Here is a 27,190-nt window from a genome sequence, read left to right on the forward strand (position 1 = left end):
TAATGCACGTCCATCCTTGTTATATTAAGGAAGAAGGTAGTGTATGAAATCATGAACCAGTTCTAGTATTAAATATTTACTTATGTATTAAGTGTTAACTGTGCCATTTCCCTCAGGAGTCTTTGTATTGTATGTTGATTTACTTTCCAGGGTGTTGATACAGAGGAGAAAGAAAGAAGCTCCAAGGGCGACGTCACTAAGATGTTTGGTGCCAACACGCCCACTGTGTCCTGCTCCTTAGACCGTGAGTGATGGCGACGTGTAGGTATACATGGAGATGACTTCCCACAACACGTATGAATGATTTTGTTCCTCCCTCCCTATTCAGGGTCATGTATGTATCACCTACGTGTGTATGTCTATCAGGCAAGAAACATGACATCTATGGACAAAGACAGTTTTTCTGGTATGTTGACCCCTTGTGGTGATAGAAATTCTTACATTTGGCCAAAATACGGAAAAGGTCACTTTTGTTTGCTCAACAGATCCCTATGCCCACGTCTCTTTCCTACATCTAAGTAAGACAACAGAAAAGCTGCGTGCAACGTTAAACCCAACCTGGGACCAAACCCTGATTTTTAATCATGTGGAAATTTACGGGGACCCGCAGGCTCTTGCGCAACATCCCCCGGATGTTGTCATAGAATTCTACGACCATGACCAAGTGGTAACGCTACACAAAGGGAGTCATTTAATAAATCCATTCTGAGAAAATGTTCTCCCCCTGACAAGATTGTCACTGTCCAGGGCAAGGATGAGCTGTTGGGTCGGTGTCTTTGCGCTCCACTGGTCAAGTTGAATCCCAGCATGGATCAGACACCCAAACTGCTTTGGCATCCCATCATGCAGAGGGGGTGCGAGGAAGGGGCGGCACTGGTTGCTGCTGAACTTATTCTCAAAGATAAGGTATGCAACCTAAGAAATGTATCTGGACTTTGTTTTGTCGGTGAAAGTTTACTTTAGAATTTGTGCCAACTTGAAGGTGATAAATCCCAGACAAAGAATAGTTTTCACGCTTAGCTCTTCCTCACCAAGCAAGTGTGCGCCATACGTTACCTGCTTTGTCTCTACAGTCAGGAGAGTCAGATCTTCCTCTGGTTCCCCCAAAGAGGGCAGAGAACCTCTACATGGTTCCGCAAGGTATCCGGCCGATTGTGCAGCTCACTGCGGTGGAGGTAATGTTTTTATCTGTTTGTTAGTCTGACAGCTTCAATCACAAGGTCTCTCAGTGTGCCTGTGTAATTGCTGCACGCAGATTCTAGCATGGGGTCTGAGGAACATGAAGCCCTATCAGCTGGCCACAGTGTCCTCACCCAGCCTGGTGGTGGAGTGCGGCGGGGACAGGGTGGAATCTGCAGTCATCAGGAACATGAAGAAGAGCCCCAACTTCCCCAGCTCGGTCCTCTTCATCAAAGTGGTAAGTCGTACAACTACACTGTGTTGAAATGTATTTAATTAAACAGGGCAGTTGCCTACCGAAAGAAATTCAGTTCACATGATAATGCATTTGGAGAACTCTGTGGCGCTAAACCCCCCCCCCCCCCCCCCCCCCCCCCTCCCTGTCCCTGAGGTCAGTTTAGCTAATCGGCAGCATTAAAGGGGAACTTAACCCAAGATGTCAAAACTTTATTTCATGTCCATATTTTCTTTATCAGCTGCTGTTTACTTAAATCTATGAAGTATTATAAAAAATACATTTTAAAACAACGCATTTGCCTTTAGGTACTCTATTCTGGGGATGCCCATTTTGAGGTCTTTTCACTCTGTGCTGTGTAGTCGCCAGTTATGAGTTATTGTGCAGCATTATTTACTAAGAAAACCATACAGAGTTGGCAAATATCCATCTACTACAAGCTACATATCGTCGCTGTCAGGGATAATACTCATCTCCAAAATCACTACTTTTCAGGAAATGAAAACAAACGTTACGGAGCGTTACCAAACACAGCATTGTTTACCTTGGCATTATACCTTATGCGCACCGACATAAACACACCCCAAAATGTTAAATTGCTAATTTTATACACTAAAAAAAAAAAAAAAAAAAATCACAAATGTATTACTCTGTCAAGGATTAAAATGGGAGAAAAGTCTACGTCACTCTGCGCTCGCACTGCTTTAATACTCAACAAAAGCAAACGACTGTGGTTACATCATCTTCCCAAACTCTTTTACAACGGTCTTAAAGCTTGATTGATGCAATAAATCAAATGTTCCACTGACTACTCAGCAGGTTAATAGAAGGAAATTAATCTGCACCACGCACTTACCTTTGTGGTTGACCAGTTCCTTCTGCACCAAAGCATTACAGCGATAAATGTTGAGCTATTGCCACAAACGGTGCTTGTACCAACTTATTTTATTTTTTTTGTCTTGTCTTCCCGTCAACCCTCCAGCTTCTACCGAAGGATGAGATGTACACTCCTCCGATTGTGCTAAAGGTGATTGACCACCGTCCATTTGGCAGGAAACCGGTGGTGGGCCAGTGCACCATCACCTCTCTGGAGCAGTTCCGCTGCGATCCGTATGTGATCACGGCCGAGGGAGCTATGGCTTCCAAAAGTAAGAAATGCAAAATAAGTCCAGTGACTGAGCATTTTGACAGAATGACTAAACATAATACTAGAGATGGTGGGGTAATTCACATGTGCGCAAATCAGAAGTACGTCAAGTCTTCAACTTGTTTCATGCAAGTCCCAAGTTAATATGGCTAAAATCAGTGTCATGAATACCAAGTCAGTCGTTGTCTTTCACAAGTTTTAGTCCAGCAAAAACCTTAAAAAACCACTAAAACGGTCTTCCTCAGCCTGACTCGCGTCATTGTCCTGGAGTCACCCACCTCTGCAGAATACCACTCCCAAAGAGTTGTTCTCATGTGTACTCTTGCAGTGGCCCTCATGGCGGCGTTGCCTTCCAGACACGTTTCCATCAACATGGATGAAACTAGACTACTGTTAGAAACTCAGGTAAGTAATATCCGGTCACGAATATTTCCACAGATGTTCTAATAACGCAATCAACTGTAACTGACCTAAGGAGTCACAATTTGACCCATGGAGTCATATTTGACATGGTGTCACTCTGGCTTGCAGTTCATGTGCAGCATAACAGCTGCTGTCAACAAAATGACTCCCCCTACCTCCTCTTTTGTATGTATGGCTACTTCTTGTTGTTGTCGCGCTCTCACAAAGCTGGACACTAATGACACTGGGAAGCTAATAAACCACAGCTCTGTAACGATGTCACAATGCCATTTAATGTATCCTGGAGAATAATGATTTTTCAAATGTTGTTCCTTTGTTCATTACTCTTTCATCTAATGAGCACATCAAACTAATGCAGCTTTTCACTGAAGGGGAATAATGTGACATTTGTATCAGGAGCACAGTGACAAATTGAATCCAAATAACCAAACTGAATGCCGCCGTTTCAAATCATGGCAAAAATGTTCTCCCTCAACAGGGTTGGCACATTTACCACCAAGAGGGCATTTTGAGTACCATTAAGGGGGGGAGGGGAAAAAGGCTGTGATACAAATGTACTATTCTAGCACCCCCTAGTGGCCTTACACACCCCAGACCCGTCAGTCCTCAAATTGTAGCTCAAATCATACAATTCAATAATTACTATTTGGTTTGCACCCAAAAAATATTTTACTATGATATATTTCTCTTCTTTTGACTTCCGGTGTCCGGTGTGTCTGCACAGACCATAGAGAAGGTGAGTAACTGCAGAGTGATTGATTTTCAAACTGACAATGGATTAATTGGTAAAACGTATGCCCAATCCAATCCCTAGGAAAAGCAGACTGTGGATTGGTGGAGTAAATTCTACGTTTCGGTGGGCGAGCATGAGAAATGTGGCCCTTATATCAAGAAAGGATATGACACCCTCAAAGTAAGATGCCACTCTAAATACAAAGTATACAGGTTGATTGATACGCGTTTCTAATATTTTGGTGACTTCATAAGAGGGCAAAATATTATGACTTCTTAATATATGCAGTTATAGACCATTGTAAACAAATATAAATGTTCATAGTGGATTATCTCTCTGACTAGACAGTCGTAGTCTTTGATTTCATTAGCTTTGTCTTCTCAGGTCTATGACTGTGAACTCGAAGACATCCCACAATTCAAAGGGCTGACAGACTTCTGCAGCACTTTCAAACTGCAGCGAGGCAAGAACGAGGACGGGGATGACGACCCGAGTGTGGTCGGGGAGTTCAAGGTACTTTTGACACGATCACATTTCGAAATAACGAGTTGCTTCGAATCTGTGAGTTGTTTGTGGTTTTGCGCCCGCAGGGCTCGTTTAAAGTGTACCCTCTGCCAGATGACCCAGGTGTCACCCCTCCCCCCCGGCAATTCCGAGAGCTGCCCGATAGTGGACCCCAGGAGTGTCTGGTCAGGATTTATGTGGTCCAGGCCATCGATCTCCAGCCTAAAGACAATAACGGCAGAGTGAGGATGAATCTGCAATGAAATCCCCTTTTTACAACAAGGTCCAGTCAATGTGTTGAGCTTCTCCCTTTTCCTTAGTGTGACCCATATATGAAGATATCCCTGGGAAAGAACACAATTGATGACAGAGACCATTACCTCCCCAACACAACCAACCCTGTGTTTGGAAGGTAGCTCATCACAATGGAGAAATTCTTAACGAGCATGTGGTTCACTTTAGGATTTCTCAGAGGATGAACGCAGAAGCTTTCCCTTTTGTCGTAGGATGTTTGAGATGACGTGTTTCCTGCCCCAAGACAAAGACCTGAAAATCTCCGTTTACGACTATGACCTCCTGAGTCGCGACGAGAAGGTCGGGGAGACGGTGATCGATCTGGAGAACCGCTTCCTGTCCCGTTATAACTCCTACTGCGGCCTGCCACAAACCTACTGCACGTAAGGCAACTGTGCTCAGGTTGAGGAGTGAAATGTGCACTAAAAATATATACAGGGTATCCCAAAAGTCACGATACACTTCCTTTTTTCTATTTCATTTAAGGTATCATTCGGAAAAACGTGAAGCCATCTGCATTTGACAACTTAGACTTTGCAGCAGTTTTTGGAAGCATCACTCCCAAATGGCTTGCTAATTGACATTGGAGAAGCAATGCAAAATTGCCAACCAACACATTTTTCTGTCCCTGACTGCAGTTCAGTGCCAGTTTGAGAAGCCTTCACACGGCCCCAGCGCGCAGTACAATTTACGCTATCCATGGCAAAACTGTGTTTTTGACGAACCACGCAGCAGAATGCCTGCTACCGCCACCACACTTGACTCCTAAAGCAGGCGTTTGTGCAAAGCCAGGGAACGTGTATCCAAAGGGCTATACTGGAACTCTGTATCCAGACAAGCTCGATTGAGCGGTAGCTTTACCCGACTGACTTCAGGTTGTTCAAAGGCTTCAAGCGAACGATTATGATGCTCAACAAGCTGAAGTCGACCAGGATGTTCTCAGATGAAAGTGACCACTGAACCTACTATATTCTTTTGTGTTTTCGCTGTCAGTTCTGGAATCAACCAGTGGCGGGACCAGCTGAAGCCGTCTGAGATCTTGGAGAACCTAGCTCGCCTGAAAGGCTTTTCCAAACCCAGGACGGAGGACAACGGCAATTCACTTGCCTTTAATGGAAGAGAATACACGCTAGCTCAGTTTGGTCAGTTCATCACTTTAGTGTACGTTAATCATATGATGAGCTGCATTTGCACCATCATAGGTTCCTGTGGTCCAATTGTTTTATATAAAAAAAAAAGACCGATCCCTTTAAATTCTATATTCTTTTATACAAGTTTTATGTCTAACCTTGTTCATAGAGACATACTAGGCAAACTGAACCTGGAATGCTATATGACTTGTTTCCCCTTCCAGAGGACAAAAAGGAGATTCATGAACACTTGGGTCCAGCCTGGGAGCGTCTGTGTCTGCATGTCTTGCGAACACAGGGACTGGTACCCGAGCATGTGGAGGCCAGGACACTTTACAGCAGCTTTCAGCCCAATCTGTCCCAGGTTATCCAGATTCTCATAGACTCACCTATCAATGTGCACATTTACCATTAAGTGGCCTATTGGTCTAACCTGAACAGGGAAGGCTTCAGATGTGGGTGGATGTTTTCCCCAAAAGCATGGGCGCGCCCGGTCCCCCTTTTGACATCACCCCACGCAAGCCGAAGAAGTAAGTGCACCTAAAATGTCCTCCTCACTGTGCCATCAATGCTGATATTGTTTTCCCCCAGGCATTTCCTGCGCGTCGTCATTTGGAACACGACAGACGTGACTCTGGATGAGACGAGCGTCACCGGAGAGCACATGAGCGACATTTATGTTAAAGGGTACAGATGACTCATCACTCTGTTGTACCAGTTATTTTCAGATGCGTATATTAATTGAGGTCAGGCTGTTATTTGTTTATGCAGGATCTTAAATATTGTTTAGGAACTAAACAATATTAAATAAATCTTCTAAATCTCTTGTCTTGTTACGCACACACATCTCGGCCAGAGGTTCTGTTGCTGACATGCCAACTATTTGTAGGAGCACTTGAAGAACACAAGGTCATATTTGTTAACTCTGTTTGAAATGTTGATGTGTTGCAGTTGGATGCCAGGAATGGAGGAGGACAAGCAGCGGACCGATGTCCACTACAGGTCTCTAGACGGAGACGGCAACTTCAATTGGAGGTTCGTCTTTGAATTTGACTACCTTCCTGCGGAGCAACTCTGCCTCGTCTCAAAGAAGGTGAGCCCCTCCCCTTTTTCTACCTTTTTAGCTTTTGGAGTTTAGACCAGTAGTTCTAAAACTGGGGTCCCCGGGAGTTTACAAAATAATTTGCAATAAATGAGTAGGTCGTGCCATTATTTTTTTAAATGGAGGACTAACATACCAGGAAAACAAATAAACCAATTACTCCTCCCTAGCTTAGCGATGGGCTAATTAAAGCTCTATATACAGTAACATCTTTTCTTTTGACCAAAAGGGATATTTTTCCAGAATAAAAGGTGTAATATTACATTAAAGTTGTATATGTGTCAAAATGCACTTGTTACAATATGATTCTTTCCTCGTTAAACTTTTACTTTATGTTCTGACTTTAAAAAAACAGAACAATAATAATAATAATCATTGGAAATACTTGGCCCTTGGCGAGGGGGGGGGGGGGGAAATTCACCTGTAAGGGGTTTTTGGACTCAAAAAGTTCAACCAACCCCTGGTTTGGACTACGGAAGGAAAAACAAGCGTTTGTACTAGAATGTCAAACTTACAGTCACAAGCTGTTTGTTTCAACAGGAGCACTTTTGGAGTCTGGACAAAACTGAGTTCAGGATCCCACCCAAACTGAGTATCCAGATATGGGACAATGACAAATTCTCACTGGATGATTATCTTGGTGAGACATGTAAAGCTTATCAAACATGTTCACACTTACACAATTCCCAGCAATTGGTTTGAAAATTACTACAGACAATCTATCTTTATTCATCCCATCTATGCCAACAACATATCGTGATAGGCAGAAAAATTCAACGCTCTTCCACTTGATAGCAGAAAGCACAACTAACCTGTGTATCCACTTTTCCATTCATACAAAAGAATGGCTTTGTGTTCAATTAAACAGGCCCAGATTTCACACAAGTAGCATACTGTATAGAATGTCTTTTGAGATTTTTTGATTTGGTCTGCAGTAAGCGATTTTTATTATTTTATTTTTTTTGCTCCAATTTAAAATGTGGCTTGGTTGGGAATGTGTCTTTGCTTTGATCCCAGGAACGCTGGAGCTCTATTTGCACAACTTGATTCCCCCTGCAAAGACGCCAGAGAAGTGCTCACTGTCCATGATGGACAATGTGGATACAGACGTGCAACACAAGCCTGAACCTGCCAAGTGTCTGTTTACCCAGAAGTCAGTGAGGGGCTGGTGGCCCTGTTCTATTGAGCGAGATGGGAACAAGGCCTTAGGGGTGAGGATGGACAATATTGTGTAATATACTGTATGATCTAAATATGAGGTTTTTTTTTATACATATGATTTTACATCATCAGGCCTCTGAGCTGTTGTTATGCATCCATAGGGCAAAGTAGAGATGACTTTGGAAATTGTGAGTGAAGCTGATGTGGATGAAAAACCGGCAGGAAAAGGCAGGGATGAACCAAACATGAACCCTAAACTGGACCCTCCCAAGTAGGAGCCCACCAACAAATATATTTTATATTCTTCAACGTTGACATGATTTTGTCAAATTGGTTATTCTGATGAAGTAAAACGTGATCTCCATGACCAACAGGCGCCCAGAAACATCCTTCTTTTGGTTCACCAACCCATGCAAGACCATGAAGTTCATTGTATGGCGAAGGTTCCGGTGTCTCTTCATTGGACTCATTATTCTCACCATTGTGCTCCTCTTCCTCGCCATCTTGCTGTACTCTCTACCGGTAAGCATTATCCCTCTTGCAACACTGCAAAAGGTCAAATCTAGCCAAGATTAAATATCTTGTGTGCTTGATTTTCAAGTGATGTCAATTGATACAGTTTATCTATTTTTTTGCCTTTTCCAGAACTACATCTCCATGAAGATAGTGAAGCCACTAAAATAAAGCGTACAACCGAGAAAGTGCGGTTGACCCGCAAAGGACTATGGAAATGCCGAAAGGATCACAGTACAGCAATGGCCAACAATCTCGCTGTCTTTTTACTCACGTGTAGTCTCTTTTTTTAAGAGAAATTGTGAATGTGGGGGTATGCTTGCTTGTTTGCACTATTTTAACATTCTGCCAAGCACGAATCTGATTAATTAAACAAGATTGGTGATTGACTTTTCTACTTAAACACTGGTATCAATTACAGTGGGTTCAATTCCTAATGTTATAAACATCACTTGAAAGCACAATACTGATTACAATGTTTTGGATGCAAAAAAAAAAAATAACATGAATGTATTACATTTTTTAAATTAGAAATTTCACATATTGATTGTATACATTTAACATGTCATCAGCCAACATTGTGGCATTACCTTGATCAGATGAGCTACAAACTAATTGTCCCCTGAAATGTTTTGGTTCCCTTTTTGTGTTATTGTTAATAAACTAAGAATTAAGCCACGGCCGTATTTATTCTTCTTGTTTGGTATGATGATTGCAGTGTTGTCGTAGTAAAGCTTCCACTTCAGCTCGCCGTGCTAGGCTGTTCGCTTTGCCTTGGAAACGGCCGTTTTTCCCTGCTCCCTTCCCTTGAAGCAGCTCTAACAACCTGGTGAGAAAGATGGATAAAATATTGACATTTAATTATTATGAGCACTTAATAGCTTGAGTGATAGAGGGAGTGTTGTTTCCTACCGTGGTCCAATCTCTGTCACTTGCTCGTTGGGTCCGGCAAGCAGAAACAAACCGGGCCCCTTTTCCTCTCCTACAGTCAGGAAAACCAAAGTTTCCTGGAAAGAGTCGAGAATTTACCAAAAAATGATCACGTGCCAAAAACAAGGTTTTACACTCTTACCTCAGTGTTTATTTCATTGACAATGATATTCATGAATTCATTGTCTCCTTCTTTTCTGTGGGTCAAAGAAGACAATTTAGTTTGAAACACTGATGGGGAAAAGAAGCAGCTCTTACTTGTGCAAGCTGAAGAAGTTACCCCTTTGTGGGTCATTCTTAAAGTTGTGCGTGACAAGGAGGGCCATGTCTCGAAGCAGGCTTAAGTTGGTCTGCCCAGGAAAAAAAAAAAAAAATACAAAAATGTCCAAACTAACAAAATGACAGCCTCTGGTTTAAAAACAAAAAAAATGTTGGCTCACTTTCTGCACAAGCTTCATGGACTTCTGCAGCTTGTCCACAGCCCCCACATGCTCATCAGGTCCAGTTCTGTTGACAAAAGTAGAGTAGAGCTATAGTTTTATTTACAATGTTTGCACAAAATGTTTTGATATAGTGCCTTCCTCCGTCCCGCCCCTCTTTTCAATACAAGCAGTATGTAAGTTAATAAGAGGGAATCTATTGCGTGTGCAGTTTTGTTGTGCTAAGCTAACAAAATGTGTATTGTAGAATTGGCAGGAAAACTATTTTTTACCTTTTGTAAATTTCAGTCTGTACATGTAGTAAAGGAGTTCAAACATCACTTCTAAGTTCTATTCCAGTACTGAGTGAGTACTTTTGCCACCTCCACAAATAACACATTTTATAGATCAGCTTACTTGAGAAGAGCCACCAAAGAGCGCTCGGTGCTGTAGCTTTTCTCTGCATATTTCAGCACCCGGTTTCCCACCAGGAAAATCAGGTTGGTTTTGTTTTTCTTTCCTTTCTCCGTCCCCAGCAGCTTAATTACCTGAAATCCATATTGGGGGGAGACGGGGCTCACTGAAAGTTACTTAGTCTAAAACTGTGTATTCCTAAGCAAATATGGTAGGAATAAACAACTTTGTTAGCTAGCACCTGTAAGTGACTGAGGTTGGACACGTGCGTTCCACAACACATGTTGGTGTCAACACCCTCGATATCAACAATTCGAATTGGCCACGTGTGGTCGTCTGGCAACCCTTGACTCCTCATCTACATGACACACATGCAACACAAATCAGCACTCACAGGCCATTGAATTAGGTACACCAAGCTAATAAGGGTGAATCTACAGTAAAAACAAACTCAAATGTAACGAACTTCAGTGGGTGGTTTTGAGGCTAGCTATGTTTAAGAATAAACTCAAATGTTCCTGTTCTATTGGCAGATAAATTATGAAATGAAATTCTGCTGCACTTAAGGTTCCTAAGAGCACAGTGGCCTACATAATCCTTAAATGGAAGACATTTGGGATGATCAGAACCCTTCCTAGAGCCGGCTGTCCGGCCAAACTGAGCAATCTGGGGAGAAGAGCCTTGGTGAGAGAGGTAAAGAAGAACCCAAAGATCACTGTGGCTGAGCTCCGGAGATGCAGTCGGCCTCTCCTCAGTGCAAGACACATGAAAGCCTGCATGGAGTTTGCTCAAAAAATCACCTGAAGGACTCCAAGATGGTAAGAAATAAGATTCTCTGGTCTGATGAGACCAAGATAGAAATTGTTGGGCTTAATTCTAAGTGGCATGTGTGGAGAAAACCAGGCACTGCTCATCACCTGCCCAATACAGTCACAACAGTGAAGCATGGTGGTGGCAGCATTATGCTGTGGGTATGTTTTTCAGCCGCAGGGACAGGGAGACTGGTTGCAATCGAAGAAAAGATGAATGCGGACAAGTACAGGGATATCCTGGATGAAAACCTTCTCCAGAGTGCTCAGAACCTCAGACTGGGCCGAAAGTTCACCATCAAACAAGACAATGACCCTAAGCACAAAGCTAAAATACTGAAGGAGTGGCTTCAGAACAACTCCGTGACTGTTTTTGAATGGCCCAGACAGACCCCTGACTTAAACCCAATTGAGCATCTCTGGAAACACCTGAAAATGGCTGCCTACCAATGTTCACCATCCAACCTGACAGAACTGGAGAGGATCTGCAAGGAGGAATGACAGACGATCCCCAAATCCAGGTGTGAAAAACTCACAAAAACTCATTCCCAAAAAGACTCAAGGCTGTATTAGCTCAAAAGGGAGCTTCTACTAAATACTGAGCAAAGGGTCTGAATACTTATGGCTGTGTGATATTTCAGATTTTTTTTAAAATAAATCTGCAATAATTTCAACAATTCCGTTTTTTTCTGTCAATATGGAGTGCTGTGTGTACATTAATGTGGGAAAAAATGAACTTAAATGATTTTAGCAAATGGCTGCAATATGAAGTGAAAAATGTAAGGGGGTCTGAATACTTTCCGTACCCACTGTAAATTGGACCCTATTTGGATATATTATCAAATTCTCAAGATGCACAATCTAGCACTCACATATACATACTTTTTCCACCTCAGGACTGTCACTAGAAAGTAATTTAACATTGACTGGGATGTGAGCTCTGATCTTCTCATTCACAGCATCCTCCAGCGCCTGTACTTGGGCTGCTTTAACAGATGGGGTGTCCAATTCAATGTTACTTCTCTGACGCCCAAGCTCCCTGAGAACAAAAATGAGTATATAGTGAGTACAACAGAAATGTGAGAGGTGTTTTCATTTTAAATATGCAGTACAGTTCCCCCGCTATAAAGTTTTGTGTTATGTGAATATACCAAGATGTGGTCATGTATCCAAATATTGTTTCTGCCAAGGCTGAGATCAAATGTTGTCCTAAAAGGGAAAGAAAATGCTTGTCGGTTTAAATATTGGCTCTGGGAGACTCTCAAAACGATCTGAGGCTCACCCGAGTGCTGCTGCATGTGGTCAAACCGCCTCCCCCAGTCCACCTTCACTCGCACCTCCTGACCCGCCTCCAGGGGCGAGCCCACAAAGTGAGCGGCGTCTTGGCCCTGTCTGGTCACCCTCAAAACGGGGATGTCCGCGATCAGCCCACGGTCATCTGGCTGATGGAGGAAGGAAGAGATACAACAATATTAGGACTAGGACCACTTTGTCAGGATGATTTGCACTGACTGCTTAAACTAACAAAATAGCTGTGAACAGTGAGGAGCTACTTTGACTTTGTCGTTATATTTAGCAACTTTTACAATCCCTCTAGCGACTGTTTTCAAAAAAGTGACTAGCAAATTATTCCTACTAAAAAAAAAGAGATGAGTGGAGTAATTCAATCACACTTAACATAGCCAAAGACATGGTGCCCATTTATACGATGCAAAAGCAGTGAGTTATTGGCATGTTATAAACTTTTGCCCCGAGGCATATACTTCCAAACTGCAGATATTTATAGAAAAATAGACGATTTTATATTAAGGTCATACAGCCCTACAAACACCAATATAGATCTCTAAAACTATAAACTTGCTTGAGTGTTATGAAAATGAAACTTACCTGGCCACCTCCCTCTGGAAATAAGATGGTGTCTTGCAGCTTTACAGTGAATCCCTTCAAAGTTTCTTTCTTTCCACCGATTTCCTGCTTGAGCTCCGCAGGGCAACACGAAGCTACAGTTGTGACAAACTAAGAGAAAGTCATGAAACTAAAATGTGCACTTGCCCCCCAAAAAAAATAATAATTTAAAAAAGGAACAAGTAGTGCCGTGCAGTGGTAGGAAGTAACGAAATACAAATTCTTTATTTTTCAGGTAACCTTGGTTTGAAACCAGATTTTTGTATGTTGTACTCATTACTTTGTCAAAATAGGCTTGTTACTCTTTTCTACATCCACAGATAATGATGTATATAAAAAAAAATATTTTAAAAAAGGCCCTCATGGAAAGAGGCAAAGTCAACTGCGGTTGATATCTTGAGAGCTTTGTGACTGCGGACGAAACAGCGCCATGGAGGAACCGCTAATGACGAGTGTAACAGATTCGGAGAGGAAAGAAATTCCCCATTTATGGCATTATTTTACAGAATATTTTAATGTGGCAAATGTTTTGTCTTGGGCCATGCAACCTAAAAATCACCAGGTCCTGGTGTTCAAACATTCTGTGTCATTTGAAAAAAAAAAAAAAAAAAAACACACTGGTGAGGTCAGGTGTTCTTTCTTCTATTATCTTGAGCTAATTTAGCATTTTTGGGTACTCTATTCAAGCCGTTACAATTTCGATAGAGGTCTGCGTCAACATAGCTATACTGCTTTGAATCAAAACTGTACTTTTATGCAAGTACACGTTGAATCCGTACTGTACTTTTATCAGTCATTTTTACACAAGTATCTGTACGTCTACTTAGGTTCAGAGTGTTTGTACTTTTACCACCTCTGATCTCGTGCACATCTACTAACATCCTTTGTGTGTGAACACAGCGTTAATTTGAAAATACAATTAGTTACGGAAATGTGACAATATTTTTCAAAGGTAAGTCCATGACGTCACTACTGAAATGTGACAATATTTTTCAGAGGTAAGTCCATGACGTCAAATGTGATAATTCTGCACAATGTGTCATGTTTTAAAATACATTTGTGTAAGCTGGGGAAAGAGGGGGGGAAAAAACAACGTTAATAATACAAATATTACGGCACTGTCACTTCTTTTGACAGGTGTTAGCAACCGTGCTAACCACTTATGCGAGAAAACTATGATAGCGTTATTGTTTGGAGCCCTTAAATGTTGATAAATCACCTGAGACTTGTTCTTACCTCTTTCATATAACAGTCCCGCTGACATTGGAAAGCCATACTGAGCTATTTTGCGGACAAATGTAATTGTTTAGTCACGAGAACCTTTACAATGGAGTTGGACGTTAACTAGCAGTGCTAACATGTCTACGGGTAGCGGGAAGGCAAAAAGTTACCAAAAACTACTCTTTGAGTTTTAGTATTTGTTATTAATGTCAATGCAACTTTTAAGGTAGTCTTAGCAAAACATACAAATACTTATAAGCAATAGACTACTTTCAAAAGTAATCCATTCTATGGTACGTTAGTGATAAACGCCTTTGTTTTCTTGTTTTATTTTGACAATGACTTTTTTCTAAAGGTCGGGGGAAGGCCAAGTTGAACAAATGCTCCTCTTTGACATTTTGCCACAGGGAAAATGTAAAAATAAATATCATAGCTAAACAGACATAACATATCTTTAGATATATTAATAGTTACCAGTGTTTAATTACAAAACAAAACAAAACTGTGAGACCAGGAAGGGGTTTTATTGTATTTGACAGTGATATAACAGTATTTTATACAAATAACTGTAATGATTTAATAAATAATGAAAAAAATACATTTTTGGATAGTTCAAAACAAACCTCAGTACCCTCAACAATAAACTCAAGAGAGGTGGTTTCCCACCAACAGACCAGTATTTTGAATACAAAACAAATCGACAACGATATATTAGTGTATAAAGAACAATAATCAACCAATGAACCATAACATTAAAAAATTCACAATTGTAGTTCAAAAACAATAAGCGTTAAACAGCATTATTCTCTGTATCCTGCACAAAGTCATATCGAGCGGCGTTTTCCAACGCATGGATGGCTCTGTGAGTCTCAGTCAGACTGTGCGGCAAGAGAGACGATCAGTGGTCAATATTTTATACAGTAATGGGACACTCCATTTCATAGTTCTGACATTACATATTAACATCAAACTGGACTTACGTCACTAAGATCCCCCATGTCTGGTGTTGCTCCTTTGTTACCGGCGGCCATATCTTGGATCATCTGGGGGGAGAAAAGTATTTCCTTGCACAGGAACAGATGCTTTGAGAAATATGACTAAATGACTTTACTTACATCCACATATTTTTCATACTCCTCCCTTCCATCTTCTTCTTCATTCTCCCAATCCCTCCAGTTGTCAAAGTCCACAGAAATCCAACTAGGCTGCATTAGGAAGGAAAGCACAGCAAATTAGTTGAGTCCTCTGAAAAATAAAGTCATATTAGGATGCAATTTTCCTTAAAAATAAAACAAAATAAAAGATGTACTCTTTCTTGATCTTTCTGAAGACGAGGCCACGCATAATCAGGCTTTATTTTCCTCAGCAATACGTTTATGGTGCGGTCATACACTCTTTCTCTGGAGTCCTTTGGAAAAATAAAAAGGATAAGATCATCATTTAAAGATTTGATTTAATATAACATAATGCCTGGCTACTGACATGGATTTGGACTTTTTCATAGAAGTGCAGTTCATTGTAGATCACATCATCTGTGTCATTCTTGCAGCTGTTGGCAAAAACAAAGCAAGGCAGCTTGATCCAACAACACAATTTGCTCACAAAACACAAAAACTCACCACAAGATCATTTTGTCCGTCTGAATGTCCACTTGGACATCTTTAGGTTTCTGCACCTTGAAGTTAATGGTGACATATTTTTTCCTGTCAAACCACACTGCATGTGCTGGCTGGCTGTAGGAATATAGGGAAGAAAAAAAACTTCCAGTTTTTATTTATCAAAAGATAAATAAAAAAGACATTACTTACCTCTCCTCTGGTCTCGCAATTTTAGGTTTGTTCATTGTAAAGCTTTTGGCAAAACCCCAACAGAAACAACTGCAGCCTACTGTGTAATGCTCACGCTTACAAGTCAGTTGCCCAACTGCAGTGGAAAGGCCTGGAAGTAGCTATTTATAGTAGCTAGAAAAAGTTGCTATCAGCTGTCAGAGAAAACCAGAATTTTCTGGATTATACTTTATGGCTACCCCCAGCCAAAGTGAACACAGTGACCAGGTTGACATCCAATGGGCAGTGTGCAGTATCCAAAAGAAAACAAAGCATAAAATAATCAACTTTTTCATTTTAAGCAATGACAACAGAGTGGAACAAACTCCCAACTGGACTCAAAACATACACAGATTTTAGAACATTCAGCACAGAAACAAAACACATTGCCTAAAGAACATGCACAATTTTCAAATGATCTGTTCGACAGCACCCAGGAAGCCACAAAATGTCCCATCTCTGGTGAGCTCTTTTTTTGAACAAGGCCCGTGGAATACTTATGTGGTCCCTGAGGGATGCCCACGGGCATCATATTGGTGACCCCTAATTTACACAATAGCAAGTGAACAAAAACCTATATTTTGATAACGTATTTTCTATTTGTCAACTTTGCCCAAATCGAATTTCCATTTTTTTTAAACTCGTAATGCAAAGCAAGGAGGGGACAAAAACATTAAATGATAATTATAATTAAAAAAAACAACAACATATTTAACAATTTCACTATGCATCAATATTAATCATCAGCATTTGTCGGATTGATACCTCTTTTGCAGCTGTTGTCTGTTGATACAGACTTTTGTGATTAAGGGCAATACATATTTAAAAAATGAATATAAATGAATGAAAACGGTTCAGTCTGCACTCCAGTCCAGTTCATGGCGGTAACGTGTATTAAGCTGGTTTGCCAACCACCAATAAACACTACAGAAAAAAAAAATAAAAAAAAAGTCGTCGCCAATGTTCATGCTGCCTCCTGCTGGTCGGGCGACGCTCCGCTAGTGCACTCAATGGGGCGATGTGGCGCCACAGCCGGACTGCACTGTTTACATTTAGCATATACCTGGGCGTTTATACGTTGCTTTGACTAGCCCTGAATTTAACGGAATAGTGCCAATTGTTTTGAACTCTGAAGGAAGTTTTGAATCAAGCTGAACATGCCTCGCAGACGTCAGGTAAGGGGGAGGGGGGAAAAAAGAAAAAAAGGAGTAGCAATGTCAATAGGGTTAGCTTGTTTAGGTTAGCACTCTGCTTGTGGCCAGAATGTTCCACGCCACACGTCTACATTTCGTCTTTTGTTACATTTAAGAGAGTATTACGAACCGAAAAGCATCGGGATTTGAAATGGAAGGTGTACCTTTATATGAATTTAGAAACAATTCGCACGTTCGTAGCTACAGCTTGTTGTCAAGAAGCTAAATAGTATATGTAGCTCTGCCATTAAAATGTTGGACAAAGCGTTTTTGTTTTGATTTTTGATTTTTATTTTTTTGGGTGTGTGAAAAATATAAACGCCGAACGGACAAAAAGATTCACGGTAATTGTTGGATAGGAGCATTTTGTACATTAACAGCTGATGGAAAATTAAATTAGTAGGTGTAACTTATAAAAAGTGAATATACTAATGCACTTCGGTGCGTGTGGGGGAACGGGTTCAAAACTGGGAGCTACGATAACACCACCCGGATTCTGGGATACACAATGTCTATCTGTAATGCGATTTAAACAGGGATTTATTAAAAAATAAATAAATAAATAAAATACGGAGTGTTCCGTTGGAGACGTAGCACAGGCGGCTAATTGCTTGCTAGCAGTGGCCTGTCTCAAAGGATAACGCCAGACGTTTCCTGACAAGGAAATGTCATGCTAAACTTAAACGTAATTTGGTGCTTTGGGGGGATAAACCCCATCTGAATGTCGAATAGAAATTATTAACTTGGCATTTGTTTTCAACTTGTTGTATTTAGTCCTTCTGAAGGCATCAGTAGACAGTGGCTCACACCTATGTTTGTATACCACAATAGAGACATATGGCAGGGAGTGGTTCTGATGGAACTGAAGATTCAGACTCCTCTGCTGAAAGAGAGCAGACCAATAGTTCGGAAAGTGACGGGACCCGGACCAAGAGACAGCGTCTCACCAGAGCCTCCACTCGCCTGAGCCAGAGTTCTCATGGTTTGTAAACTTGTAATACAACTCGTACAGTATTCTTGTTCCGTTAATTAAATAGATATTGCGGTTTGACTTATTTTGCTGCAGATACGTCTGACTTGAAGCAGGCTGCAGATCACGACGAATCCCCGCCACTTACACCCACAGGAAATGCGCCATCCTCCGAGTCTGAGCTGGATATCTCCAGCCCGAATGCCTCTCATGACGAGAGCCAGGCCAAAGATCAGGTCAACAGAGACTCTGACAAGGATCTGTCCCACCGACCCAAACGTCGCCGTTGCCATGAGACGTACAACTTTAACATGAAATGCCCAACCCCTGGATGCAATTCACTTGGTAAACTTCCCTACAACTTGCTTGTGAAAATGTCAAAGATGTCTCATCATTGCAGTACATTGATGATTTCACTGATGTTGCTTTGAAACAGGTCATCTCACAGGAAAACATGAACGCCACTTTGCCGTGTCAGGATGCCCTCTGTACCACAATCTTTCTGCAGATGAATGCAAGGTGAGGATTTAGTAATTTAAAGATGCCCACATTTTTTTACGTGCAAAACACAGGTCACAGTTTTGAATTTCTAATAGTGTTTTGAGTGCTTGATTTTATTAATACAGTGTAACCTTGATTTCGGTGAATAATCCATTCCAAATAGAAAAACTGAATTGTATGAAAACTGGAGCAATATTCCCCATATGAAATAATGTTAATACAATTAATCTGTTCTAAATACCCCAAAATAAGAGCAAAAAATACATTTTCAAGAAAATACCTAAAGTTTAACATACTGAAAATAATGTGAAGTAAATATCAATGACCAAAACAATTAAAAAAGAACATTAAACATACTTATCTTTTGTGAAGACTCTTGATGGTGTATGAAAGATGGTGAGGAGGATTTTTTTTGTGGGGGGGGGGGGGGGTAGTAGGCATCTGCCATTTCCATACTTTGCTATGAGTTCTTTCTTGAAATCTCATCCTTTTGTCATAGGGTCAGTGCTTGGAACTTTTTTTGGCCCCATGGTGGCTTATTGAAGAGGCCGAGTCATGCGGGCAGGTGGATGAGTTTGGTACTGACAATTTTCAATTATACAAAAACCAAGTGGATTTACTTAAACTGGGACAAATTTTCAGCAGAGAAAAATTGTCAAACCAAATTGTACAAAGAATAGGGCATATGAAAACCAAGGTCCACTGTATACTTCTTAAAAGGGGGAGGAAGTGCTTCCCATAGTTCATAGCTCAAATGGAAGTGCATTCCACAATTTTCGACTTAATGGACGTAATGGGAGGAAACCGGAGTACCCGGAGAAAACCCACGCAGGCACGGGGAGAACATGCACACTCTACACAGGCCAGGCCGGGATTTGAACCACGGTCCTCAGAACTGTGAGGCGGATGTGCTAACCAGTCATCCACCGTGGAGCGGTTTACATTAGTTACAATTTGTCTTTTGACCTTACATGCATCCCTCGCTTTTTATTGTCAGGTAAAAGCTGTCAGCCGTGAGAAGCAAGATGATGAGATGAAGGGACAGGATGAGAACAATTCCCGCCATGCAACCCGTCACCAGGTCTGTTTTTGGGAGCAAATCTGAGCAAATTCAGTTGACTCTGAAACTGTGGAGTTGTGTAACTGGATCCTTTTTGTATTATTTAGACGCCTACATCGAAGCAGAGCCGATACAAAGAGCAAGTGGCTGAAATGAGGAAGGGAAGAAACACTGGCTTGCAGAAGGAGCAGAAAGAAAAACACATGGTACCATAGTGGATCTTCTATCACCATAGCAACCGGCAGTTAAATTGTTCGCCACTTGTGCGATCTCATCTTTGTTTTGTCTTTCGATGTGTTCCACAGGAGCATCGGCAGACGCACGGCAACACCAGGGAGCCTCTGCTGGAGAACATCACCAGTGATTATGACTTGGAGCTTTTCAGGAAAGCGCAGGCTCGTGCATCTGAAGATTTGGTAATAATCTGTTGATTAGCCCCCTCTTGGCTCACAATAGAGATGTGCACGATCAGTTGGATTATTACACATTTAAGTATAGCTCTTCAAAATCGGACTTCAGTTTTTCCTCAATATTAAGTTATCGTTTTTTTTTTTTTATTATTATTTTTTTTTATACATGCTATGGTTTTATATGACAGATTTACTTTTTCCCAACATGAAATGTCTAATTTGAAATTAATTACTGTAAAATTCCATATGTTCCCATTCATTGAAAGTTTGTAATTTTCAATCCAATTCACACCCAGCTAGTTTGCTGTTTAAACGGGCTGTAAATGACAATGAAACAGGAAGTAAAATCACAGCTTTAGTAGCGCTGTATACATGTTATTTTTTGTTATTTTAGATTTGTTAAAAATATCACAATCAGTAGGTCTGCGGCAGTGCATTCAGAATAATCTTTATTGGTCAAGTATGTTAAAGCGCAGGTGAAATTTGTCTCGGGTTAGTTGTACATAATTTTAGAACAATGGCAATAAAGACACCATAACAAAATATGCCGTACCTTTAGGGCACATATACAAATTACAGAGACTCAACAGAGATTCACTAGCACATTTCTCAACAAACAAGTAGGCTCGAGTTATAGTTGGCTTATCCTTTTGAATGTTTAAATGTTTTGCTTTGAGCAATAGGAGCCACTGCCTACAAGGCTGTAAATATGTATGTTGTAATATATGTATTTTATTGTATTGTCTTTCATTATTGTTATTCATTAATGTGTTCAAATATCCATAAAGACACACTATCCCTAAACTAAGCAGGGGATGCTCCTCCTCTGGGATGTTATACCAATGTTGTCAGACACCAAATTTGACCGTAATATTTCCCTCCTATCTTCGTTTGTCCCGCAGGAGAAGCTGCGCATCCAGGGTCAAATCACCGAGGGCAGCAACATGATCAAGACCATCCTGTTTGGCCGCTACGAGCTGGACACTTGGTACCACTCACCCTATCCCGAGGAGTATGCCCGCCTGGGTCGCCTCTACGTGTGCGAATTCTGCCTCAAGTACATGAAGAGCCAGACCATCCTCAGGCGACACATGGTCAGAATCATAAACCAATTTCATCACTAATATTACTGCTGATTATATTTTGCCTTTTTTTTTTATTTTTATTTTTTTATTAAGCTGTTGACAATTTAAACTGTTTGTGTCAGGCCAAGTGTGTGTGGAAGCATCCTCCCGGAGATGAAGTGTACAGAAAAGGTGCCATATCTGTGTTTGAAGTTGATGGCAAGAAAAATAAGGTGGGTTCATGCAGGTTAATATACAACTGCAACATTTTACTAATTGATGAAATGGATTTGTTACACCACAGATCTACTGCCAGAACTTGTGTTTACTCGCCAAACTCTTCCTGGACCACAAGACGTTGTACTACGACGTGGAGCCTTTTCTCTTTTATGTCATGACTGAGGCCGACAACACAGGCTGCCATTTAGTGGGATACTTTTCCAAGGTAAGTACAGAAGCCCTGCTACGAATAGCGACGACCCCCGACAATGTTTATAATTACCTACATTAATCATTTTAAACCGTAAATATACCACAAACTACGATTCTAAAATGCTATCATTTAAACTCACATTATATTGCCACTAAAAAGAAATGGTTTGCTTTTGATTTGATTTAGAAAAAATACATGAGAATTGTACGATTATACAGCGTTACCTGCCCAGTCGCTAATAGCAAAAATCCACAAGTAATTGTAGATGCCACAAGATGGCAGGAAATCACTACTTTTCCGGTAGACAGCACTAGAACCAGACTGAACCAAGAGCCTCACTTCAGCTTAATTCCTTGACATGATAATGCTACAAGATGGTGTCAAAGCAATACTTTTATACAGTATTAGGTGGGGCTTTTTTTGTTTTTCACTGAATACAGGAAAATAGGTTTATATAAAAAAAATCTGAATAGGTGAAATTGTGAATCGCCAATCCAATCGCAAATATGCGAGGGGGCACTATTGCCTTGGCAACCTGTTACAATTCCAATTGTTAAATAATAACAAGACTTTGAGGTTTTTAATAGCCACTTAGCAGAGCAAAAACATGAATGTGCGGTGAAGACTCTTTTTCTTTGACAACAACCCGGGCTAATTTTTATTCCTCCCTGACATCAAAACATCTTTGTCTCGCAGTTAAGATGATTCACTTCATCCTATGTCCTAGACACAAATTACGACTTTCTTATCGGGCAGGGCTTTGGTGGCATCTTGTAGCATCTTAGGGCATTATAGAAATAAAACAAAAATATGCAAAGAGCTACGAATGTGAGTTTTCAGCAAATAGCTGAAGATTAGGTTCCACAAAAAAAAAAACACAAATAAGTGAAACGTTCACTGTAATGATTTTTTTCTCCGTACAAAACCAGCTCAAAATTCTCTTTTTCTTTCAAGGAAAAGAATTCCTTCCTCAACTACAATGTTTCCTGCATTCTGACAATGCCCCAGTACATGAGACAGGGCTTTGGCAAGATGCTCATTGACTTCAGTATGTATACTCTCACAGGTGTTCTCCTAACAACAAAAAGTCACTGCGCTGACTGTTCTCTGCTTTTCTTTTAAGGCTACCTGCTGTCCAAAGTGGAGGAGAAGGTGGGCTCGCCAGAGAGGCCTCTGTCGGACCTCGGCCTCATCAGCTACCGCAGCTACTGGAAGGAAGTGTTACTCCGATACATGCACAACTTCCAGGGAAAGGAGATCTCTATCAAAGGTAACACAGGAAAGACTGAAACATATGTACAGTTCAAGACAGAAAACAAAACAATCCTCCATGAAATTTAAGAAGGAAAAAAAAAAACAGTTCAGCAAAAGGCTTTGAATAAAGTTGTGTTGTCTACTTGATGCACAGAGATTAGTCAGGAAACTGCTGTCAATCCCGTGGACATTGTGAGCACGCTACAGTCTCTTCAGATGCTCAAATACTGGAAGGGGAAGCACTTGGTGTTGAAACGACAGGTGAAAACTTCCTCGGTTGGCTGTTGTTTTCATTCCTTTGCATGTCGTGTGTGTTCGTGTAGTCAGGGGACCTCATCACTGTATATCCACTGATTGTTTTAATGCTAATGCACTTCAAGATGGCATATCCCTGCGATTGTGTCAATGTTAATGCATGTCATGATTATGCATTTTAACTCACATTTTAGTCAACTAATCTAACCTACTAGTCTGTAGACCAGTTTTAACATGTGCCTGTGAGGTTTACTTAAGCATGCCACTTCATGATTTTATTCCTTTCAGCTCATGCTCTGCTAATGCAAACTAACACATCCTCCCATAGTTGTGCCTCTTGATAAAAATTGAATCTGACGCTCTGCATACACCAGCAAGCTACTTAGTTTGTCTTTCCTCCTAACAGGATCTGATTGATGAGTGGAAAGCAAAGGAGGTCAAGAGAGGCAACGGCAACAAAACCATTGACCCCAGCTCACTGAAATGGACCCCTCCCAAGGGGACTTAAGCACTCAGGTCCTCAGGCTACTCGATAAACTCACCTTCAGCCTCGCCAGCCGCAAGTAGCCTCGACCTCCTAACTGTCAGTAAAGATCAGAGCATCCTTCTTTGTTGTTGTTTTTTTAAAAACTTTTTTATTGGACCCTTTTTGTCCGTATGTTTCAGTCAAATCAAAATGTTTAGAATCCCAAGTTGAATTTTGAATGTTAAATGACAGTTGATCACATGAATGTTTTGCCCATACAAAACGATACATACCTACATTAGGGAGCAGTTATAGACATTTTTGTTTTTATTTCACTTGACTTATGAAGCAAAAGATAAATAATCATTACTGTGATTTGAGACTGAAGAGAGCAGAGGAGAACGATGCAAGCACTGTGTCATCGTCTTTGGTTGGCGTAACATTGTATAGGTCATAATTACTTTTTCCTGGCTCCTTCCCAGCGGTACAGGAGTTGTACCCATACTTTTGGTAAACCTGCCAAATAATGAAAGAATATAATTGATTTGCTGTATACTGAAGTTATGAAAGTACCACTGTAAAAAAATAATTAAAAAAAAAACCTCAGGTTTTTATACTGATACAATCATACCCTGCTTGTGTGGTTTCTCTAAAATGTGTGTCAATGCGATCAGCGCCGACAGGGCTCTTCGAGATGCAGATTCTGTTGGAGAAACAAAAACAAAATATTTCCCTTCCCTAATCAATTAGTTTTCACATGTACTGAAGGGATGTGATTATATTTAGAATGCACAAACAGCTTTTTTTTTTTGGTGGGGGGGGGGGTATTTTTACTCACCCCTGGGGATGTTTCCCCTCAACTGGCTCACTAATAGGTCTTTGTTTCCTGAGAGGAAGAAACTGCGTTTAAATGTGCCGCTGAAAATGTTTTTTTGTAATTCCATACTAAGTGAGTGGACAATTAGTCACATAGCTACACACGTTTCTACAGTGAAGTATATCTAGTTCAACAACACTGGCCTTCGAGTGACAAATGACATGCACAACTACTTGCTGCATGCTGTTCTTTTTCAAAAGGTGAAGGGTCACCTGAGCGTTTCCCCATGAGTCCATAGAAGCGATAGGCTTTAGATCTTTTCACAAGGGTTGCAATAGGCCAGAGCAGAGTCGACTCCAGTGATTTATCTAGCCCCTACCCCAGCAAAAAAAATGGAACGAGAATCAATGGTTAGTACCCTCAGGTTGACCTCTCTATCGAGTACAAAAAAGAAATCACACCTGCCAGTCTTGCAATAACTGCTGCTCCTCTTCCTTGCCACGAGACGCTCCCTGGTGGATTTGCACCAGAGTGCAAAAAAGCATGAAAACAAATTGAAGCTGCCGTGTATCCATTTCTCCTTTTGGCTCTAGAATGAAACAGATCAGTGTGAAAATGTGGTACGCTTTTAATTCCCTCTTGTTTCTTTCAACTGGGACTATGACTCTATGGCGCTAGACTCCGCCCCTCTAGACAGGATTGCACACGAGCCTCCAAATTCAGTCCCTCCCACCAAATGTGTCAGGGATTGAAGGATTTAATTATATGATTAGCACATTTCATTTCCCTTGGAGCTTACATGTTCCAGTTTGAGAGTTTCGACAGTATTTTTCCACTTTTATTAGACATCTAACATTTCACTTATATACAAATATTCTCCCTGTGTGTCTGTGCTGCTTGGAAACCACAGTGGAAGCAGGTGGACGGTCTTGGAGTGATGCTTTTAAAGTTTCTGTTTCATTTGTCTTTTGTTGTTGGTGTCTGAATTCCCAAATTTATGAGGCTGCACTACTGTTTCCAGTCAAGCCATTAAAGAGATGTGTAATACTGTAGCCATTTCAAGTATTTAAACTATAACAAAATCTGAGGCTTCTTTGGAACAGGTGTTATTACATTTCTTAGACCAAACGGGTATGCAGACAACAACATGTAAGTACAACGTGCTATAAAATCACTAATAATGGTGTTTATTTTTGCTTTGGCTCCAGCTAAACAGCCTGGGAGGGAGAGGCTGTTAAAATGCTGCTTTTTAAAAAAAAAGATTTTCTTTATTTTTTTCTTTATTTTTTTATTTTGTATTTATTGTATGGCTGCACACATTGCACATGCCATAAACCACCACTGCTTGTACCTTAACAAATGTTTGCAATGTGAAGTCATATCATATAACTGCCTTTGCATTTATCATTTTTGTGATGGATAACAGAAGTCAAGAAAAAATTGTGTCAAGCTTTAGCGGGCCACATAAAATGACATGGAGTGCTGGATCTGGCCCACAAGCCTTGAGTTTACCCCTGTGCTGTGAAGTCATCCCTGTGTTGCTCACCGCTGCTATTGTTATTCCAAGTCAGAAGTTTCAGCAGGTTGCAGGTTGCAAAAGATATTAGATATACACTTTTTTACATGCCGCTGACCATTTCATTTCATTGTTATTCCCCAAACCTCCAGACATTTCTTGAGGGGGCCAATCACTGGGCGGCGTGCGCTCTGTTAAGGATGCCCGCTGTAGACAAAAGCCGCCATACATCACATGCTTTGATCGCAGCACAGGTGCTTCGAGAGACAAGAAAAGCTGAGGCAATTGAGCCTGAAAGGCAATTACAGCCGGATGGCCCCTTGGGTGCAAGCGGTGTCGGCACAGTTTAACATGGAGTGGCGAATCAAAAAGAAATCAGAGAGCCAGTACACTATTTGCATATGAAGTAGTTGAGTCACAAAGAGCTCCTGTGATGACAGAACACTGGATTTCCATGTGACGCAGTTGTGCAGGTCATTTTAGTGTGTTCATCTCACCGCTTTGTGATCGATTGGAGGTGAAAATATTGACACAATTATAGGTGTAGCTAGTCAGTAGTGTTATCATGACCATTGAGATAGAAGAATAAATATGGATCATAAGTTGCGGCCACACTGTGCTTTGAAGAATTTATTTAAATGGTTAGAGCTTCTGCCTCACAGTTCTGAGGACCGGGGTTCAATCCCCGGCCCTGCCTGTGTGGAGTTTGCATGTTCTCCCCGTGCCTGCATGGGTTTTCTCCGGGCACTCCGGTTTCCTCCCACATCCCAAAAACGTGCATGAAATGGAGACTCTAAATTGCCCGTAGGTGTGAATGTGAGTGCGAATGGTTGTTTGTTTGTATGTGCCCTGCGATTGGCTGGCAACCAGTTCAGGGTGTACCCCGCCTCCTGTCCGATGACAGCTGGGATGGGCTCCAGCACGCCCGCGACCCGAGTGAGGAGAAGTGACTCAGAAAATGGATGGATGGGTAAAATGATACAAGCCTTTCAACGTAACCTGGAAAAATATAACTGTCCTTTTCCAAATCATTCTTTTTTTTTCAAAGCTAGAATATCTCGTGTCCCTTTTGCACAACAAAAGGAAAAGATAGATGGATACATCAGATTTAATTGATTCATTGTTGCTAAATAAACAAAAAAATTGGTCTCGTTTGCGATTGCACATGAACACAATTGGCCTGCGTTTTTCAGACAGAGTCCAAATGGTTGTAATGGGAATTGCTTTATCTGCTCCAGCTCAGTGATTTATTTCTTGTGGTCAACATCTCCTTTGGATACTTTTGATTATATCTTGTTTATGAGTT

General features: G+C 41.0%; 5 protein-coding genes across 14 annotated transcripts in view; 2 read left to right on the forward strand and 3 right to left on the reverse strand.

Moving 5' to 3' along the window:
• The window catches only part of LOC133469736 (myoferlin-like), a 23,479-nt gene extending 14,380 nt beyond the window's left edge, over positions 1-9,099 (forward strand). For 3 of the 7 annotated variants that reach the window (XM_061757192.1, XM_061757190.1, XM_061757194.1), the window contains 24 exons: positions 151-244; positions 329-406; positions 486-667; positions 748-906; positions 1,074-1,175; positions 1,256-1,417; positions 2,397-2,562; positions 2,890-2,966; positions 3,709-3,720; positions 3,799-3,897; positions 4,102-4,230; positions 4,308-4,463; positions 4,542-4,633; positions 4,728-4,898; positions 5,509-5,657; positions 5,870-6,009; positions 6,087-6,175; positions 6,237-6,332; positions 6,597-6,738; positions 7,288-7,387; positions 7,765-7,958; positions 8,070-8,179; positions 8,283-8,430; positions 8,554-9,099. In XM_061757192.1, coding sequence (XP_061613176.1) covers positions 151-244; positions 329-406; positions 486-667; positions 748-906; positions 1,074-1,175; positions 1,256-1,417; positions 2,397-2,562; positions 2,890-2,966; positions 3,709-3,720; positions 3,799-3,897; positions 4,102-4,230; positions 4,308-4,463; positions 4,542-4,633; positions 4,728-4,898; positions 5,509-5,657; positions 5,870-6,009; positions 6,087-6,175; positions 6,237-6,332; positions 6,597-6,738; positions 7,288-7,387; positions 7,765-7,958; positions 8,070-8,179; positions 8,283-8,430; positions 8,554-8,592 — 2,886 coding nt within the window. In that variant the 3' untranslated portion in view covers positions 8,593-9,099. The other 4 variants (XM_061757191.1, XM_061757195.1, XM_061757197.1 and 1 more) reach the window with 4 other exon arrangements.
• aarsd1 (alanyl-tRNA synthetase domain containing 1) lies at positions 8,911-14,286 on the reverse strand. The gene is made up of 12 exons (XM_061757201.1): positions 14,135-14,286; positions 12,881-13,009; positions 12,276-12,435; positions 12,145-12,202; positions 11,876-12,032; positions 10,426-10,542; positions 10,188-10,318; positions 9,792-9,858; positions 9,610-9,701; positions 9,494-9,548; positions 9,334-9,428; positions 8,911-9,247 (listed from the first exon to the last, which is right to left on the reverse strand). The coding sequence occupies exons 1-12, from the start codon at positions 14,171-14,173 to the stop codon at positions 9,109-9,111; spliced, it is 1,239 nt and encodes a 412-aa protein (XP_061613185.1). The 5' UTR covers positions 14,174-14,286; the 3' UTR covers positions 8,911-9,108.
• Positions 14,287-14,622: 336 nt separating this feature from the next.
• Positions 14,623-16,087, reverse strand: ptges3l (prostaglandin E synthase 3 like). The gene is made up of 7 exons (XM_061757203.1): positions 15,928-16,087; positions 15,739-15,852; positions 15,602-15,668; positions 15,429-15,527; positions 15,235-15,324; positions 15,100-15,162; positions 14,623-14,997 (listed from the first exon to the last, which is right to left on the reverse strand). Exons 1-7 carry the CDS (start codon positions 15,960-15,962, stop codon positions 14,989-14,991), a joined length of 477 nt encoding a protein of 158 aa, XP_061613187.1. The 5' UTR covers positions 15,963-16,087; the 3' UTR covers positions 14,623-14,988.
• An 812-nt stretch (positions 16,088-16,899) lies between these two features.
• Positions 16,900-24,181, forward strand: kat7b (K(lysine) acetyltransferase 7b). 4 transcript variants are annotated; one of them, XM_061757198.1, is made up of 14 exons: positions 16,904-17,120; positions 17,970-18,120; positions 18,205-18,453; positions 18,545-18,627; positions 19,607-19,690; positions 19,777-19,875; positions 19,975-20,085; positions 20,982-21,173; positions 21,287-21,376; positions 21,448-21,588; positions 22,531-22,624; positions 22,700-22,846; positions 22,985-23,091; positions 23,492-24,181. In XM_061757198.1, the coding sequence occupies exons 1-14, from the start codon at positions 17,103-17,105 to the stop codon at positions 23,591-23,593; spliced, it is 1,668 nt and encodes a 555-aa protein (XP_061613182.1). In that variant the 5' UTR covers positions 16,904-17,102; the 3' UTR covers positions 23,594-24,181. The 4 variants fall into 4 exon arrangements, 3 of the variants coding, with proteins under 3 accessions (XP_061613184.1, XP_061613183.1, XP_061613182.1); XM_061757199.1 differs by lacking the exon at positions 22,985-23,091 and having other exon boundaries at positions 16,901-17,120; XR_009785771.1 differs by lacking the exon at positions 22,531-22,624 and having other exon boundaries at positions 16,902-17,120.
• si:ch211-131k2.2 (uncharacterized) overlaps positions 23,856-27,190 on the reverse strand; it is a 36,176-nt gene continuing 32,841 nt past the window's right edge. Inside the window, exons 4-8 of the mRNA XM_061756932.1 lie at positions 24,830-24,957; positions 24,641-24,743; positions 24,390-24,437; positions 24,183-24,254; positions 23,856-24,067 (exon numbers count right to left, since the gene is read on the reverse strand). Coding sequence (XP_061612916.1) covers positions 24,009-24,067; positions 24,183-24,254; positions 24,390-24,437; positions 24,641-24,743; positions 24,830-24,957 — 410 coding nt within the window. The 3' untranslated portion in view covers positions 23,856-24,008. The remainder of the gene's footprint in view (positions 24,068-24,182; positions 24,255-24,389; positions 24,438-24,640; positions 24,744-24,829; positions 24,958-27,190) is intronic.

The sequence above is a fragment of the Phyllopteryx taeniolatus genome, chromosome 19 (assembly GCF_024500385.1).
Source record: "Phyllopteryx taeniolatus isolate TA_2022b chromosome 19, UOR_Ptae_1.2, whole genome shotgun sequence".
Taxonomy (NCBI): Eukaryota; Metazoa; Chordata; class Actinopteri; order Syngnathiformes; family Syngnathidae; genus Phyllopteryx; species Phyllopteryx taeniolatus.